This window comes from Rhinolophus hipposideros (assembly GCF_964194185.1).
Source record: "Rhinolophus hipposideros genome assembly, chromosome: 20".
Classification (NCBI taxonomy): Eukaryota; Metazoa; Chordata; class Mammalia; order Chiroptera; family Rhinolophidae; genus Rhinolophus; species Rhinolophus hipposideros.
Window position 1 is genome coordinate 24,716,266 of NC_138066.1, and position 16,481 is coordinate 24,732,746.

At 38.7% G+C, this 16,481-nt stretch overlaps 1 protein-coding gene across 1 annotated transcript in view; it reads right to left on the minus strand.

The window, feature by feature from the left end:
• Nucleotides 1-1,808: 1,808 nt before the first annotated feature.
• RPS6KB1 (ribosomal protein S6 kinase B1) overlaps nt 1,809-16,481 on the minus strand; it is a 120,700-nt gene continuing 106,027 nt past the window's right edge. The window contains exon 16 of the mRNA XM_081028988.1: nt 1,809-1,897. Within this exon, the coding sequence (XP_080885114.1) occupies nt 1,824-1,897 (74 nt within the window). The 3' untranslated portion in view covers nt 1,809-1,823. The remainder of the gene's footprint in view (nt 1,898-16,481) is intronic.

A 16,481-nucleotide genomic window follows, 5' to 3' on the forward strand; every position in this document is an offset into this window, starting at 1 on the left:
TAATGTATGAACTCAACTTTTTTTTTCATGTAAACTCTGAGCTCCAGAGGGTAGAGTCCATCTTATTCATCTTTGCTGCACAACCATCTCTGACACATAGCAGATGTTCCCTGAACATTTGAATGAAAAAAGGAATGATTAAATAAATAAAATTACTTTTAGTGGGGTTATGTTCTTGGCCCTGGTCCAATTTTTCTAGTCTGGTAAAATGTTTTTGAATGCTGCCCAACTCTTCATTTCCATCATATCACGTCTAATTCTAATATGTCCTTTTTTTCACACTGTAATTACTTCTGAAAGCATGATGCATCTCTTAATTTATTTGGATAATTCAGTATTATTTTTCCCTGAAAAACCATTGTGAATTCAGTGGTGCATCTGATAATCATTGACATCTCAGAGTTGAGGAAAGCAGCTTGCCAATAACTTGTTATCAACATTTTGTGTCATCAGAAAATTTGAGAGGTATACATGTAAGTCATTTAAATGGTTAAACAAGTAAAGGAGAAGACGAAACCATCTAACAGGGATAAATATAAAATCCTGAATTTGAGTCCAAAATCAGCTGCATGGGTTCAAGAAGAGGAATACGTAGCTCAATAACACTACAAGTGCAACAGATTTAGGAGTTTCAATTAACTGCAAACTTGATAAGAATCAATCATGTGATAAAACTAGGCAAAAAGCAATCTATGTGAATAGTTTTCAGCTCAAGTTAGGACTCTGTCTCCTCCATTTCTTTCTGCCCTGCAACAAAGTACTGGGCTACTTCTGTCCATACACTTGAAAAGGGAAACCATGCCCACAAGCAAGCCAGCAGAATGAAAACCAGACTGTAACCCTTATCGCACAAAACATAGTCGAAGGAATTTGAATTGCTTGTCCCTCTGATGACTGGAAGGGTAGCATGTCTCCAAATCATTGAGTGTCTTGTGGTAAAACATTTTGGGATTGAATTAGAACTGATGTGTGAAAGTTATCAGAGATATTAACTAAGTATAAGTTAAACCATACTGCTCTTTAAAAATGTATTGAGCTGCCTCTCAAACTAGCTACTCATCTCGGGAGGTGCTAATGCAAAAATTAGATGACATCTTGTAGGGAACTGTGGTAGCTAGCCTCCAAGATGACCCCCAAAATCCATACCTCCTGGTATTCATGCCTTGGTGTCAGCCCCTTCTGGATTGTGGGCTGGACCTAATGACTTACAATGAATAGAATTAGGCCGTATGCTGATGTATGACTTAGAGACAAGGTCATAAAAAGCAATGTGTGGCACCACTCTCTTTTTCTTGTGTCACTTGCTCTGGGGGAAGTCAGCTGTCATGGACTAAGTAGGCCTACGAAGAAGTCACATGCTGAACTGAAAGTTTCTTGCCAATCGCCATAGGACTGAACATCTAGACTCAGTCATACCGTAAGCTGATAGCATCCCTAGCTGACAGTGTCACTGCAACCTCATAGAGATCCTTAGTTGGAGCCACTCAATTAAGATGCTCCAGGATTCCTGACCCTCTCAAACTGTGTGAGGTCATAACTGTTCTAAGTTGCTAAATTTTGGAGTAATTTGTCGTGCAGCAATAGACAACAAATTGATACCTTGGTTGGTTCCGCTATCTTGATGAACTATTTTGTCTTTTACTGTCCCTTTGGCTTTGAGAGTCTATGCTCAGGTATGAGATGAAGCATTTGCCTACCAGACTATTCCCCTATGGGGAATTAATGCTGAACAGATGACACGAAATTGCCATGGATATGCATTATTTTGGGGCTGCAGAAATAGCTTTGTTATGTAGAACCTTACCTTAGCTGCGGTAATAAAATCATACTGCTATAGAGTTGGTGTTAGTTGGAAGGTGTATCAGGAAGGGGTCCAGTCTCAGAAGGCTTTGAGATTCTAGAAAAGAGAAAGAGCACTGATTAGAAAATTTGGACACATAAAAACCATTCAAAGAATCCTGGGCACCACTCCAGTTCCCTGCTTACTTCTTCTATGCTTCTTCTTGTTCTGGATCCATTTTTGGTTACCTAGTCTGCCCCCACCCAACCTCCAGGCATTACCTCATTTAATTTTTTCAAAAATCTCTTGCACAAATATATGGTGATGGAAGGAGAACTGACTCTGGGTGGTGAACACACAATGGGATTTATAGATGATGTAATACAAAATTGTACACCTGAAATTATGTAATTTCATTAACAATTGTCACCCCAATAAATATATTTTTTTAAAAAATCTCTTGCAGTAGGTTTTATTATTATCACCCTTTTATAGAGGAGGAACTGATTCTGACTTTATCCTTGTTTATCCATCCCAACTCTCTACCCAATTCTGGTTAGCAGGTCTCTGCTCTTAGAATCCTTCTTACAGGCAGACTCATCGTCCAGCTCAACTCTACCATTTCTTATCTTTTGGTTCCACCCTTGCACCTACCTGGGCCTGATTTACTTATCTAGGTTTGCTTAGAGGTAGGCTTTGTTCTAGCTGCACCTGTCCTGCCCACTTCTGACTTATCAGATCTTAAGGGTCATTGTCCACCCCTAACCATGTTCTAGGCCTACAAAGCTTCTGTTCAGTCAATATTTCAGCTCATCTTCTCCCTCCTAGCTGCCCTGGTCAATTAGTCTTAGCACATGGACTCTGACAGACACAAAGGTTTTAGTAAATTTGGGAGTCTTTTGGGGCAGGTTTCAGAGCTATACATATTTTGAACACTCTCAGGTGGGGCACCCATCAAGGCTCTTTCTGTCCTAGAAACCTAGATTTTTGTGATTTCTACTCTACACCTTGTTGTATACATTGGGTCTTTCATTAACTTAACATCTTGAATGATGACCTAAGATGCCCTCTCAGATAGGGAAACATTGAAACAATTTTTGGAGATTCAATTTAACAATTCATTTACAAAATTTTAAAGATGGTCTTTGAGATATGGCACTATGGATTACTCCTGAAGCTCTCGATACAAGTTTAATAAAATAGTGATTTTTCTTAGAGTACAGAGCTAGGGCAGAGTAGAGTCTGAAGAAACAGTAATTGTTATAAACATGTTAATTATAATCTACTTGAAAGTAACTAATTCCTGAATCTTTGCAACATTTATAGGATTCATGATTTCACACCTGACATTTTTCTTTTACACTCCACTATGGAGGTAAACCAGGCAAATGCAGACCTGTTTTCCTAAAGGCTCTTCAACAAACTTTTGTACAAATCAATTCCAACAGCTACATTAAAAGTATATGAGAAAGACTTATTTTGGACAAGTTTAGCACCTATAACATGCTCAAGTAAATTGTGACTATTAGTTTCAGTCAAATAGATGATCAAGGACATCTTCTCTTTTTGATCTTAGCTGTTCAGATTCTACTGCCTTTCTCATCAATAAAATTCACTGGGTCCACAGATAAAATCTGCAGAAACCTCAGCAATCATCAGGCAACTCCACAGCCTTTGAACTATTTTGCTTTACCTTATTTTAGAACCTTAAATTCCCTACCTCTTTACATCATGCCACTCTTACATTGAAATCATTAGGTAAAATGAAATGTGGTTAAGGCAAGCAGTTGCCATCCGTAGAAAGATCTGAGTTATTTCCACACCTGGATCTCTCCAGTGGGCAGTTCAAAGGTAAAACAATCTAGTCACAGAGGGAGGAGAGTTAAACTGAAATTATGAGTATTCAGTGTCTTTATTACTTTGAAGACCAAAGTGTGTTTGATCTTTGTTCTGATACCTGCTTCTCGGTAACACTGTATAAAGCACACTGATACATCTCAGCATCCATTTTAGCATTTAGTTCTTGCTCATACCACTTTCACAAATAATCATGAGGAGCATAAAAAAAGAAAACATTGCCTAACCACTGTGCTGTACACCCGAAAGTAATATAAAATAATATTGAATGTCAAATATAATTTAAAAAATATACATGAGTGTGTATGTGTGTGTTTATATATATATGTATGTATATGTATATATATGTATATAAAGTCATGGGATGTAAAGTATAGCATGGTGAATCTAATCAATGGTATTGAAATAGCTATGTATGCTGTCAGATGGGTAGTAGACTTGTTGGGGGTATCACTTTGAGAGGGGTGTAAATGTCTAATCATCATGTTGTTTTGTACATCTGAAACTAAGAAAAAATAAAAAAAAGAAACTCAAGTAAGAAACACACACAAAAAAAATGAAAGAAAATATTGTACTTAATAAACATGGTGAGTGTAGGAAATAAATGCTTACTTTTAAAAGCAGAGTTTTTAATTCATTTGGTCAATATAAACGAAATACATCCTCATTATAGAAGATTTTGAAAATGTCAAAAACAAGAAAGAAATAAAAAAATCATGTTTATAGCACCATCCAAAATATAACCATTAGTAATTCTTCAGTGCATCTCCTCTGGGGCTTTTAGTTATGAACATTTTTTAAAGGAAAAACACTGCTGTGATCACCCTATATATAAAGAATATGTATACTTTTGTGTCCTATTTTCACTTCCAATTATAACACAATCAAAAATGCATACTTTGAAAGTCGATGTGAGTACCAGGTTTAGTAAAAAATATGTGTTTCATTTGAATTGGAAGTCGACATATTACTTTGAACATCATAAAATATATTTCTTCATCATTTTACCCCGTCCCTTTTGCATTATTTAAGTTGAACATTATATTTTTTCTAGATTTGGAGAGTGGTGTCTTTTTGGACAATCAATATGACTGCTAGCGGTTATAATATTTTATGACAATTTAAAAATGTTTTAAATCTCAACAAAAACTCATGGTTTAGAGGTTACCAGAGGGTAAGGGGGCTGGGGGGTGGGAGATGAGGGTAAGGGGGATCAAATACATGGTGATGGAAGAACTGAGTCTGGGTGGTGAACACACAATGGGATTTATAGATGATGTAATACAGAATTGTCCACCTGAAATCTATGTAATTTTACTAACAATTGTCACCCTAACAAACTTTAAAATAAATAAATAAATAAATGTTTTAAATCTCTTAGTTTGCACTAGGTCTGACACTTATATCGTGGACTATTTTATTCGATTCATTAACATATTACTAAAGATCTACACTACCTTTGAAATAACAAAATAATTCAATTTCTTATAACAGCCTTCTGTGAATCAATGATTTAAAACTCCACATTACAAATGTTTATTAAACTCATCAGTGTTAGATCAGTTTTCCTCCTACTCACCCATATTGCAGTCCTGATCTAAGATACCATAAGGAGTAGTAATCAAGAATTAAGTTTTTCTTTTTAAAAACTGTCAAAAGCTTGCTACACCAGCACCCAGTGACAGGAGGAGAAATGTCTCCAGTCTACTACACTCCTCTCCAAGCCAGGTTTTAATTTGTCGAGAAGTGGAGGGAAAGCCTATAAAAATCTTGGCAAAATACAGAGCTGCTAATTTAATCAATTTTAGTAGTTAAGGCAATGATCTCAAGTGCTAACACAATCTGTTGAAAAAAGTGATTTCCAAGGTAGGGGGGATTCATTTATTTCTACTTTTGCTTCCCAGTTTTCCAATCTAAGGGTATGTAGGCAGCCATCATGCAACCACTGAGAGACACCCCCCTCCCAAGACTGAGGAAGTTTAGGCTCTAACTCAAACCCTGAGTAGCAGAGAAATATACTCTCCTTTTCTCTGGAGGGGTTTTCAAGATGCAGAAGAAGTAGACCTCAACTGATGTAGAAATAGATACCTGCCTGAGAGTGCACTGAGAACTGAAATTGAGCTGAACCACAAGAAAGAGCTGGTTGGCTTTTACGCATAGCAGGGGTGGGGGTGGGGGCAAAGGGGAAGAGAAAGAGAAAGATTGAGAGAGAGAGAGAGAGAGAGAGAGAGAGAGAGAGAGAGAGAGAGCGCGAGAAATGCTCTGCCTCTCACCTGGGACGGAAACCTTCCAGCTCTCATTGCGTCTTGACATTAAATTTATTTTATAGCAGTATATTTATATAATGGCACCATATCACCATACTTTGATATATTAACAGATACGTTTCTCATTCCTGGTAGTTCCTTCACACCCTATTTAAAACTATACTACAAAGCATCAATTACGTTGGGGAAGCGCTGTTACAGCAGAAAAGCTTTTTGTGTATGAGAAGCCCAAACCCTACACTCTCCAAACATGGACAATTTGGAAGCTCTGTAGGTGTCACCTCTGAGACTAAATAAGACTGGAAGACAAAGAGAGAAAATCAGAAGGAAAGAAGGTCTAGACACTAGTGGGTTCCTAAGAGTTCACAGTCCTTCCCCAATTCATCCCATCTGGTATAAGGAATCAGGGGTAGAGGAAAACTGTGATGCCTCCCAGAAAGAGCCCAGGGAGGTTTCAAGATATCAGAGTCCTCCTCACCCAGCATGGTGAGGGCACTGGAGCAATATCTGTGCCTTGGCAGGTGGGACAGAGGCAGCCTCAAAGCATCCCTCAGGCTTCAGTGCGGTGTAGAGAGAAGCAAAATGCTTTCCACACACCTGAGAGTAACATAGACTTGGGGCAGGAGCTTAGACACCCCATCTAGTGATCTGCAGTCTAGGAATGGTGAGAGAGCATGAAAATAGGGAAAGAGTGTGTCCAGAGAAGCTATGCAGTCAGAAGGAGAGACAACAGAATAGCCACCTGGGCCAAAGACAGAGAAATCAGAGAGGATGGGGTACATTTCAGCAGATGCCAGCATGAGCTGAGGAACAAAGACGAGACACTAGCCATCCTCACCCTGATGCTTCGTACTATGTAAGTCCTCAGATCTCAGAGGAAAAGAACAGTGGGAACCCTCGACTGACTAAGATTTAGTCTCTCACTTGGCAGAATGACAAAAGAGAGAGGGAGACAGAGAGAGAGAGAGAGAGAGATTAAGTTGTAGAAGAATGAAGAAAGGTACATTTTTTGTGAAACTGATTTGTATTATGGAATTTACGTTAGTTACATGTATCCTATAGAATTTCCAATAAATGTGCACCACAGACCAAACACTTTTTAAAAATGTCATTATGTATTAGATTTTCAATAAGAGTTGGACATCACATAGGAATATAAAGAAAAGAACAACTTTGTTGTATTTTGATCAATATTTTCAGATTGGAATCACAGCTTTACTGTATTTCTTTGGGGGTGGGGTAATGATTTTCCTTAGTTTGTTCAAAAATGGATTGACTGATTCATCAAGATTCTAGAAATAACTGAAGGATTCTGCTACGCTATGCCGCCTGCTTACATTAACTGCTCAGTTGGTGGACTGACAGAGCCCTGTAATCATTTCTTCTCAATTCCTGTGGTGAAGTAATCCCAAATGTCACTACCATCATCTGCTTCTCATCAACTTCTACATCACTGCTATGCCATGATGATCTTGGAATAAAGTCAGTGGGTGGGGGCAAGGGTTGTCAGAAATCATAGATTAGACAAACCGTAGGGGACCTCAGGAGAGCATTTATTTCAGTTCTTGCTTCTAAGCAGGTCTGCAGCTAACTCACTCAAGAAAAATGTCTATTCTATATTTAAAGATCCCCAAGAAAGGCAATTTCTAATAACCTGTTTCAATATACAATCTATCTATATTTTGAGAAGGTTCTTCCTTTGAGCAAATCTGAACCTAACCCATTTCCTTTTGTTCCTTTTATAGTGAATTGTGACAAATTATGTAATTCCATTTTTAAATCATGTTTTGGGCTTGAATATTGGATTTTAGCTTAAAGATAGCATTTAAACTCTTAGAAGAGAGTTTCTGGCTAAATGAAGATTTTATAAATTGTTCTCTCAGAGGCATATTACTGATTGCTAAAGTGGTGATTCTATGCTAAGTGAGAAACGAATAGCTGGAGTAGCTAGAATCATCTATGAGGTGCTCTCTTTCTCTCAGAAGCTGCTTGTGTGGAGAGATATTCTTATAGGTTTACAAAGAGCTCCTCAGTTATGTCAGGTGAGAGGAAGGAAGGAAGAAACAAGAAGCAGAACCTGAGGCAGGACACCCCATTACTTAGCTCAATCCCCAAACAGGGTACCTAATGGGTAGTGACTGTGACAGGAAAAGCCAAAGTAGAGGTTTTGGTGGCAAAATATCTTCAAATCCTGAAGTCTCTACATGAACCTTGGACAGGACATTACTGTAAGACAACAATTTAAGGTGAGTTAGAAAATAGTATTCCACTCAAGCCTGATGAGAAAACTAGGAAAAGAAGGTTAAGTGATAAAGGTTAAAGGTTAGTGAAAAATGTAGCAAAGTGCACTAAGTTACTTTTGGGTTCTGTTTTGCCCAATATTTCTAATTACATGAGCAATATTGAAATATGAGTCTCTGTAAAAAAGCAAGTATTAGAATTATGGCTAAAGTTTTCTTTGGCTACCCTTCTTCCCATCCAATTAGGCTCTATGGAGTAGGTTCATTCCTCTGTATTTGGGAGATGACTTTTTGCTTTTCTGGCCAGTGCAGTCCCCCTATCTTTGGGTAAGAGCAACTGATGAAGCCGATGGGGGAGTGAGTTAGTATTTCTTCTATTCTTAGACACTTATAGGTTCAAAAAATAATCACTGAGAGTTTCTCAGTCCCACAAAATCATGATGCAATTAGGAGAACGAACCTACAATTTTGGCACATAGACTTTCATTTTTTAATTTATACTATCACTGCCAATTTGATTCTTTTTGTGTATCTTTACAATGTTTTTGTGTGTTTGTTTGTTTGGGCATTTTCAAGAGAAGTTGAAAGAAGGCATATCAAGACCAACTAATACGCCACCATTAACCTGGAAGGTTTTCATTCCATTTCATGTGTCATCAGTCTTCACATCTCTGGGATACTATAATAATGTCAAAGTGGTCTCCCTATTTCCCTATCTCCTCATCTGCTCATCTTTTCTCTCTCAACTCCCTACCCTCCAATTCATCCAAACATAGTTATAATTATAAAATAACATTGTTATTTTGTCCGGCTTCCCATTGCCTATAGAATAAAGTCCCAAGTCCTTAGGCTAACCTTCCACAACTTGATTTCAATATGCGAGTCTACACTTACACTACTCACTACTCAGACTTCACTACAACTATTGTCCATCCCTGAACATTATATGGACTATGCTTATCTCAACATCATTACTCCAGCTTTAACTCTATCTAACTTTCCTCCCATTCATTTATCTGAATTCAATCTGTCTTCCAGAGCAGTGTGCTAGCTGTGTGTTACACAGAATTTTATTACATAGAAATTCTCTACCCTTTTGGAGTTACAATTTGATAATACATTTCAATAATCATAGAAATGTTCAAATCCTTGATTTAATAATCCCACTCCTGAGAATTCATTTCCTAATAAACAGAAATAGAGGAAAGGTTAAGTTAATTATGATACATATACTTAATAGAGTACAGCTATTTAAAATTAATGAGAAGCACTATATAGCTTATGGAAATGCTGATGATAAATAGGAAAAGGAGAGAAAATTGTGATTAAATCTGGAAACTTGGAAAGGGCGCTAGAGAAAAAGAATTTGTAAGGTTGTGGGATAGTGAGAGGGTAATTCTTTTTCTTTTATTTGAATTCCATTGTTGCCATATTAATGCTGTTCTTATAATATATAATTGTTTTAAAGAATAATATAGAAATCAGATTCAAGATACCTGATCAGACCCATGAGTTGAATCTTTTTTCTATTAAGATTCCTTAAAATGATAGTAAAGGAATAAAAAAGGTATTAAAAACACAATAAAGAGAATGAAGGGCAGAGAAGCTCTATAAGCTTAGGACTAAGTTCACTTTGAATAACAGAAACATCTAAAACATTAATGTCTTAAGCAAGATAGAATTTTACTTCTTTTTTATGTTCTAAAAGTTCAGAAATGGTCAGCTCAGTATTGGGGACCTCAGATGCCTCATTTTTTGCTCAACCTTGTTTCTAGTCCCAAGATCACCTATGGTCCAAGATAGATGCTTGAATTATATCCAGTTAATAGCAACACTGCCAACAGAAAGAAGGAAGGGATAAAGAAGGAAGCACCCTTCCCTTTAAGGATGCTTCTTAGTAAAAGAACACTTTCACTTATATCCTATTGGCCAAAACTTAGTCACAGGGCTGCAACTACCTGCAGGAAGAATAAAGATTATAAACTTGATTCTGAGTGGCTACATATTCACTTTAAAGTTGTTAGTTCTATTATTAAGGAAGAGGGAACTGAGAGGCAGCTAGTATTCTACCACAGGAGTCATTAGCAAACAAGACATTTCCTCAAAATTTGTGAAGACAAAAAGCAGGTGGAGATCAGTTACTAATTGATGTGAGTGAAGGAGAGTGAAGGAGTACGTAGCAGGAATATGCATGGGACTATACATAAGGAAGAAGCCAGTATGCCTTGAAGAGGTCAGAGACTTGTAAATCACTGGACTGTTGCTGAGAAAGCGAGAATACAGATATTTATAAGTGAGCTAAATCCTCCTCTTTCATATTGGGGAGCCAATATACTTTGTCAAAAGACAGCAAGTCATTGATTCGATTGAAATGGTTTCAGATGTGATTTTTCCAATAAAGATGGCAGAGTAGGCAAATGCTGTCCTTGCCTCCTCTCGTGACCACATCAAATTTACAACTAAACTACAGAACCACCACCATTGAGAATCACCTGAAGTCTAGCTGAACCAAAGTTCTACAACTAACAACATACAGAACAAGCCACCTCAAGACTGGTAGGAAGGGCAGAGAGACAGAATGGGCTGGTCCCACACCTGAGCGTGACCATGTAGGGAAAATAGAGTCAGTCAGGCTCCCTCCCTGGCCCTGTGGTGGACCTGACTCAGCAGCCCGCCAGTTACATGTTGTTCAGGCACTATCTATCCTGAAGATGTCCCTATTTATGTACACTTATGTAAACACGTTGGCTGTGAACCACTATTGTCTCAGCACAGTATAAAGCCCAGCCATCATACAAGGCTGGTGGTACCCTGAAAAGGCTGGCTGTGCCCAGAAAACCTAGGTGTGCCCAAAAAACATGGCTGTGCCCAGAAAGCTTGGCTGTGCCCAGAAAGTCAATGAATAAAACATGTCTAATCTGCCTTCAGCTCCACACATCTTCTTCCAGCTCCCAGCGTCACGGACAACTTACCCCGGGATTGCTACAAACTCAGACAGACCATTACAAATCAGGAGGGATATCTCAGCTGCAGAGGTTCCCCTGGAGGAACAAGGGGACGCAACCCCACACTGCGCACCCCAGTCCAGGGTTCCAGTGCCAGGGAGAGAAGCCCTCACAACTTCTGGTTGTGAAAACCAATGGAGATTGTGGCTGGGTGACTAGAGTCCCAGGCACTCCTCTTAAAGGATCTATGCACAGACTTACTCACTGATGGACTCATTCACTCCGAGCTCCAGCACTGGTGTAGACGATCGGAAGGTGCCAGGGGCATACAGAGGAAATGAGCTGTCTGGCTTTAAGATGAGGGCTGGAGGGGAAGCTTTCTCCAAGATAGAAGTGCTGGAAAAATCCATTGTTTCTTTGTCGAGCCCTCCCCTCTACCAGTGTATAGATGCAGGCGGCTGCCATATTGAATCTCCATCAACCTAGCTAACACCATTCGTTTGCCCCACCTTGGTGATTCCCTGAGACCCTGCCACACCCAACTTTTGGGCATACCCAAACTGCTTCCAGTGGCTTTTCCATACAAGCAACTTGTCTTGGCTCATGCTTCAAAAGTCCTCAATGATTCGCAAAACCCAAACAAGCAGCAGCTGGCTTTGGCAGGTCCCATACCTGTAAGTGAGTAGCCCCAAGCCCAGCACTAGCAGCAGCTGACCTCGGTTCATGACTTTACCTCTTAAGGCACCTCCAAGCCCAGTGTGGGTGGTGGACACCTACAGATTGCTGTGTGGCTCATGCCAGGTGGCCCTGGACAGGGCACAAGCTGCAGCTAAACTTGGCCTGTGGAAGTGCCCTTCCCAGGAGGCCCCAAGGCTGGCACACCCTATGGTCAGCTTCAGACCCAGCCAGAGCATCACCCACCTGCCTCCAAAAATGACACACCCAAAGGGCAGTCACCAGAACCCCACTAAAACAAATCCTGCTCTGTAGGGTCAGCCCCTACACAGCAGTTCCTCCACTGTAGTCATGGCCAGTCCTCAAAACCAATCAGATCAAGGGTCAAACAGCTACCAAGGTTCAAATACAACAGCAGGGCACATACAACCCACAAAAGGAACACCTGTAACACCCAGCAAGATAATCATGGAGACCTACTACATAAGGTTACTCTACTAAGACCAAGAAACATAGCAGCCCTACCTAACACATAGAAACAAACACAGGGAGGTAGCCAAAATGGGGAGTAAAAGAAACATGTCCCAAATGAAAGAACAGAACAAAGCTCCAGAAAAAGAACTCAACAAAATGGAGACAAGCAATCTACCAGACAGAGTTCAAAAACTGGTTATGGGCCAGCCCGGTGGTTAGAACACCATGCTCTTAATGCTTAGGTCACCAGTTCGATTCCAACATGGGCCAGTGAGCTGTGCCATCTGCAGCTAAGATTGTAAACAGCAGGTCTCCCTGGAGCTAGGCTGCCATGAGCAGCCAGAGGTCGGTGTGAGCTACCGCAGGCTGCTGTGCTGCCATGGGCTACCGTGTGCTGCCAGGAGTGGCTGGTGGCCAGCATAAGTGGCCGGCAGCCATCATGAGCAGCCGGCAGCCAGTGAGAGCTGCCGTGAGCTGTTCTGAGCGTCCGATGGACTACCGGCGACCAACTGCCTAAGCCAGGGGTAGTGCAAGCCTCATAATAGCAGCATGGGCCAGGGAGCTGTGTCCTACACAACTAGACTAAGAAACAGTGGCTTGAACTGGAGTTGGTGGGGGGAGGCGGAAGAAGGGGGGAAAAACTGGTTATAAGGATGCTCTGTGATCTCAGGCAGAACTTTAACAAAGAGATAGGATAGGAAACACAAAGATGGAGATAGAAAACATAAAAACAAACCAGTGAGAAATAAAGAATACAATAACTGAAATTAAGAATACATTAGAGGAAATCAACAGTAGATTAGATGAAGCAAAGGATCGAATCAGCAATTTAGAAGATAGGGTAGCAGAAAACACCCAATTAGAACTGCAAAAAGAGTACAAAAAAATGAGGATAGTTTAAAGGGTCTTTGGGACAACATCAAGCATACCAACATCCACATCACAGAGGAACCAGAAGAGAGAGTGCAAGGAATTGAATTGGACAGTCCCAAACAAGATGAATCCAAAGAAGCCCACACCAAGACACATCATAATTAAAATGCCAAAAGTTAAAGGCAAACAATTTTAAAAGCAGCAAGAGAAAAGCAGTTACTTACAAGGGAGCTGCCATAAGACTGTCAGCTGACTCCTCAACAGAAACTTTGCAGGCCAGAAGGGACTGGCACAAAATAGTCAAAATAATGAAAAGCTAGGACCTACAACCAAGATTACTCTACCCAGCAAAGCTATCATTTAGAATCAAAGGACAGATAAAGAGCTTCCCAGACAAGAAAAAGCTATAGGAACTCATCACCACCAAATCAGTTCATCACCAACAAACCATTACAAGGAATGTTAGAGGGACTTCTTTAAGATAAAAAAATAAAATAAAAAGATATGAATAATAAAATGGTAACAATTACATATCTATCAATAATTACTTTAAATGTAAATGGATTAAATTTTCCAATCAAAAGGCATAGGAGGGCTGAATGGATAATAAAACAAAACCCTTACATATGCTGCCTAAGAAGGGACTCACTTCACATTGAAAGGCACACACAGACAGACAATAAAGGGATAGGAAAAGATATTTCATGAAAATAAAACTGATAAAAACAACAAAATCTGTGGTAGCAATACTTATACCAGACAAAATAGACTTTAAAACAAAGGCTATAAGAAGATACAATGAAGGACCCATAATCCCACTTGTGGGTATTTATCTGAAGAACAAAAATGTTACTTTGAGGGGTCATGTGCATCCGTATGTTCATTGCAGCATTGTTTACAATGACCAAGATGTGGAGGCAGCCTGGTTATCCATCAATGGATGAATGGATAAAAAGTAGGAGGTACATATATAGATTGGAATATTGCTCAGCCATGGAAGGAAATGGGTTCTTGCCATCTGCAGTGGCATGGATGGAACTGGAGAGTATTGTGCTGAGTGGAGTGTGTCAGACAGAGAAAGACAGATGCAATGTGATTTTGCTTATATGTGGAATCTAAAAAACAAAATTACTAAACAAAACAGAAACAAACTCCTAGATATAGAAAACAATTTGATGGTTGCCAGATGGGAGAGGTGTGAGTAAAAAAGGGGGAAGGAATTAACAAGTACAAATTGGTTGTTACAAAGCAGTTATGGGGATGTAAGGTATAGCATAAGGAGCATAATCATAATACACTTGTATTGTAATAACTATGATTGGTGTCAGATGGGTACTAAATTTGTTGGGGTAACAGACAGGAGGAGGTTTAGGGGCAGGATGAAAAAGGTGAAGGGATTAAAAAGTACAAATTGGTAGTGACCAAATAGTTATGGGGATGTAAAGTAAAACATAGAGAATATAGTCAATCATATAGTATTAACTATGTATAGTGCCAGGTGGGTACTAGACTAGTCAGGGGGATCACTTCTTAAATGATATAAATGTCTAACTGCTATGCTGTACACCTGAAATTAATATAAAATAATACTGAATGTCAAAAAAATTTATATGAAAAAAGCAAAGTACCTAGAATAGCCAAAACAATTTTGATAAAGAAGAACAATGTTAAAGGACTCCTATTACTTGATTTCGAGACTGACTACAAAGCTACAGTAATCAGAACAGTATGGTACTGATATAAGGATAGATATAGATCATTGAAACAGAACTGAGAATCTAGAAATAGAACCACACATACATGGTTGGTCTATTGTTATTTTTTAATAAATGTAACAAGATAATTCAATGGTAAAAGAATAGTCTTTTCAACAAATGGTTTTGGAATATTCAACATCTACATGCAAAAAAATTGAACTTGACCCTTTCCTCATACCATATAGAAAAAATTAACTGGAAATGGATTATAGACTTAAATGTAAAGCCAAAAATCTAGAACTTCTAGAAGAAAATGAAGGAGAAAGTCTTGTAACCTTGGGGGTACAAAAAGAGTTCACAAACAGGATACAAAAAGCATAAATCATAAAAATTTTATAATTGACAAATTTGATTGATTTCATCAAATTTTTAAAATTCTGCTCTGTGAAATACACTGTTAGAAAATAAGACCAACTATAAGACAAAAGAAGACTGGGGGAAAATATTTGCAAACATATATCTGATAAAGAACGTATAGCCAGAATATATAAAGAATGCTTAAAACTCAGTAGATAAGAAGATAAGCCATACCCCCTACCCCATGTCAATGAGTAAGAAATTTGAATAAATACTTTTCAAAAGATATGTGAACACATAAGAAGATGCACTTCATTATAAGTCACTGGGTAAAGGCAAATTTAAGCAATATTATAACTACACATCTACTAGAATGGCTAAAATTTTTAAAAACTGACAATATCAAGTCTTGGAGAGAATACAGCACAACTGGAATTCTCATATGTTGCTGAAGGGAATACAAAAGGTATAGCACTTTGGGAAACAGTATGGCAGCTTAAGCATACACTTACCACACAACAAGGTATTTTCCCAAGATATTTTCTCACTCCAAGGTATTTTCCCAAGAGAAATGAAAATATATCTCCTTACAAAGAACTTTAAGCCAATGTGAATACCAGCTTTATTCATAATCACCGAAAACTGGAGATGACCCAAATATTTATTAGCTGGGTATGGATAAATTGTGGTATACCTTTACAATGGAATACTACTCAGCAAGAAAAATGAGTGAACTACCAATGCATTCAACAATATATAAATCTCAAAACACCATGCTACATGATGGGAGTACACTCAAAAGACTATATATAGCATGACACATTTATGTGATATTCTGGAAAAGCAAAATCAAAGGGACAAAAATCAGATCAATGGTTGCCAGGTGCTGCAGGTGGAGAGGACTGACTACAAAGGGGCATGAGGAAACTTTTGGGGGTGATAGAAATGTTCTATATCTTGATTGTGGTGGTGATTACATGACACTACACATTTGTGAAACTCATTAAAGTGTAAATCAAAAAAAGAGTGCATTTTACTTTATATAAATTATATCTCAATAAACCTGATTCCAAAATAGAATTCTGCAGACTGTCAGTATTGGCATCTCCGGGGAATTTGTTAGAAATGCTGAACCCCAAAACCCACCCCCACTGAAGACCTATTATTATAGGTCAGGTTCCTTAGGAAACAGGCTCTGAGATTCTAAGTTTGCATGCAGATGTATTAAGGGGTGACATTAGGGGAATGTGGAGTAGGATTGTGTAAAGGGAGAAGTTGATCTGCAACGCAATTGTAACAGGAAACTTAACTGAGCT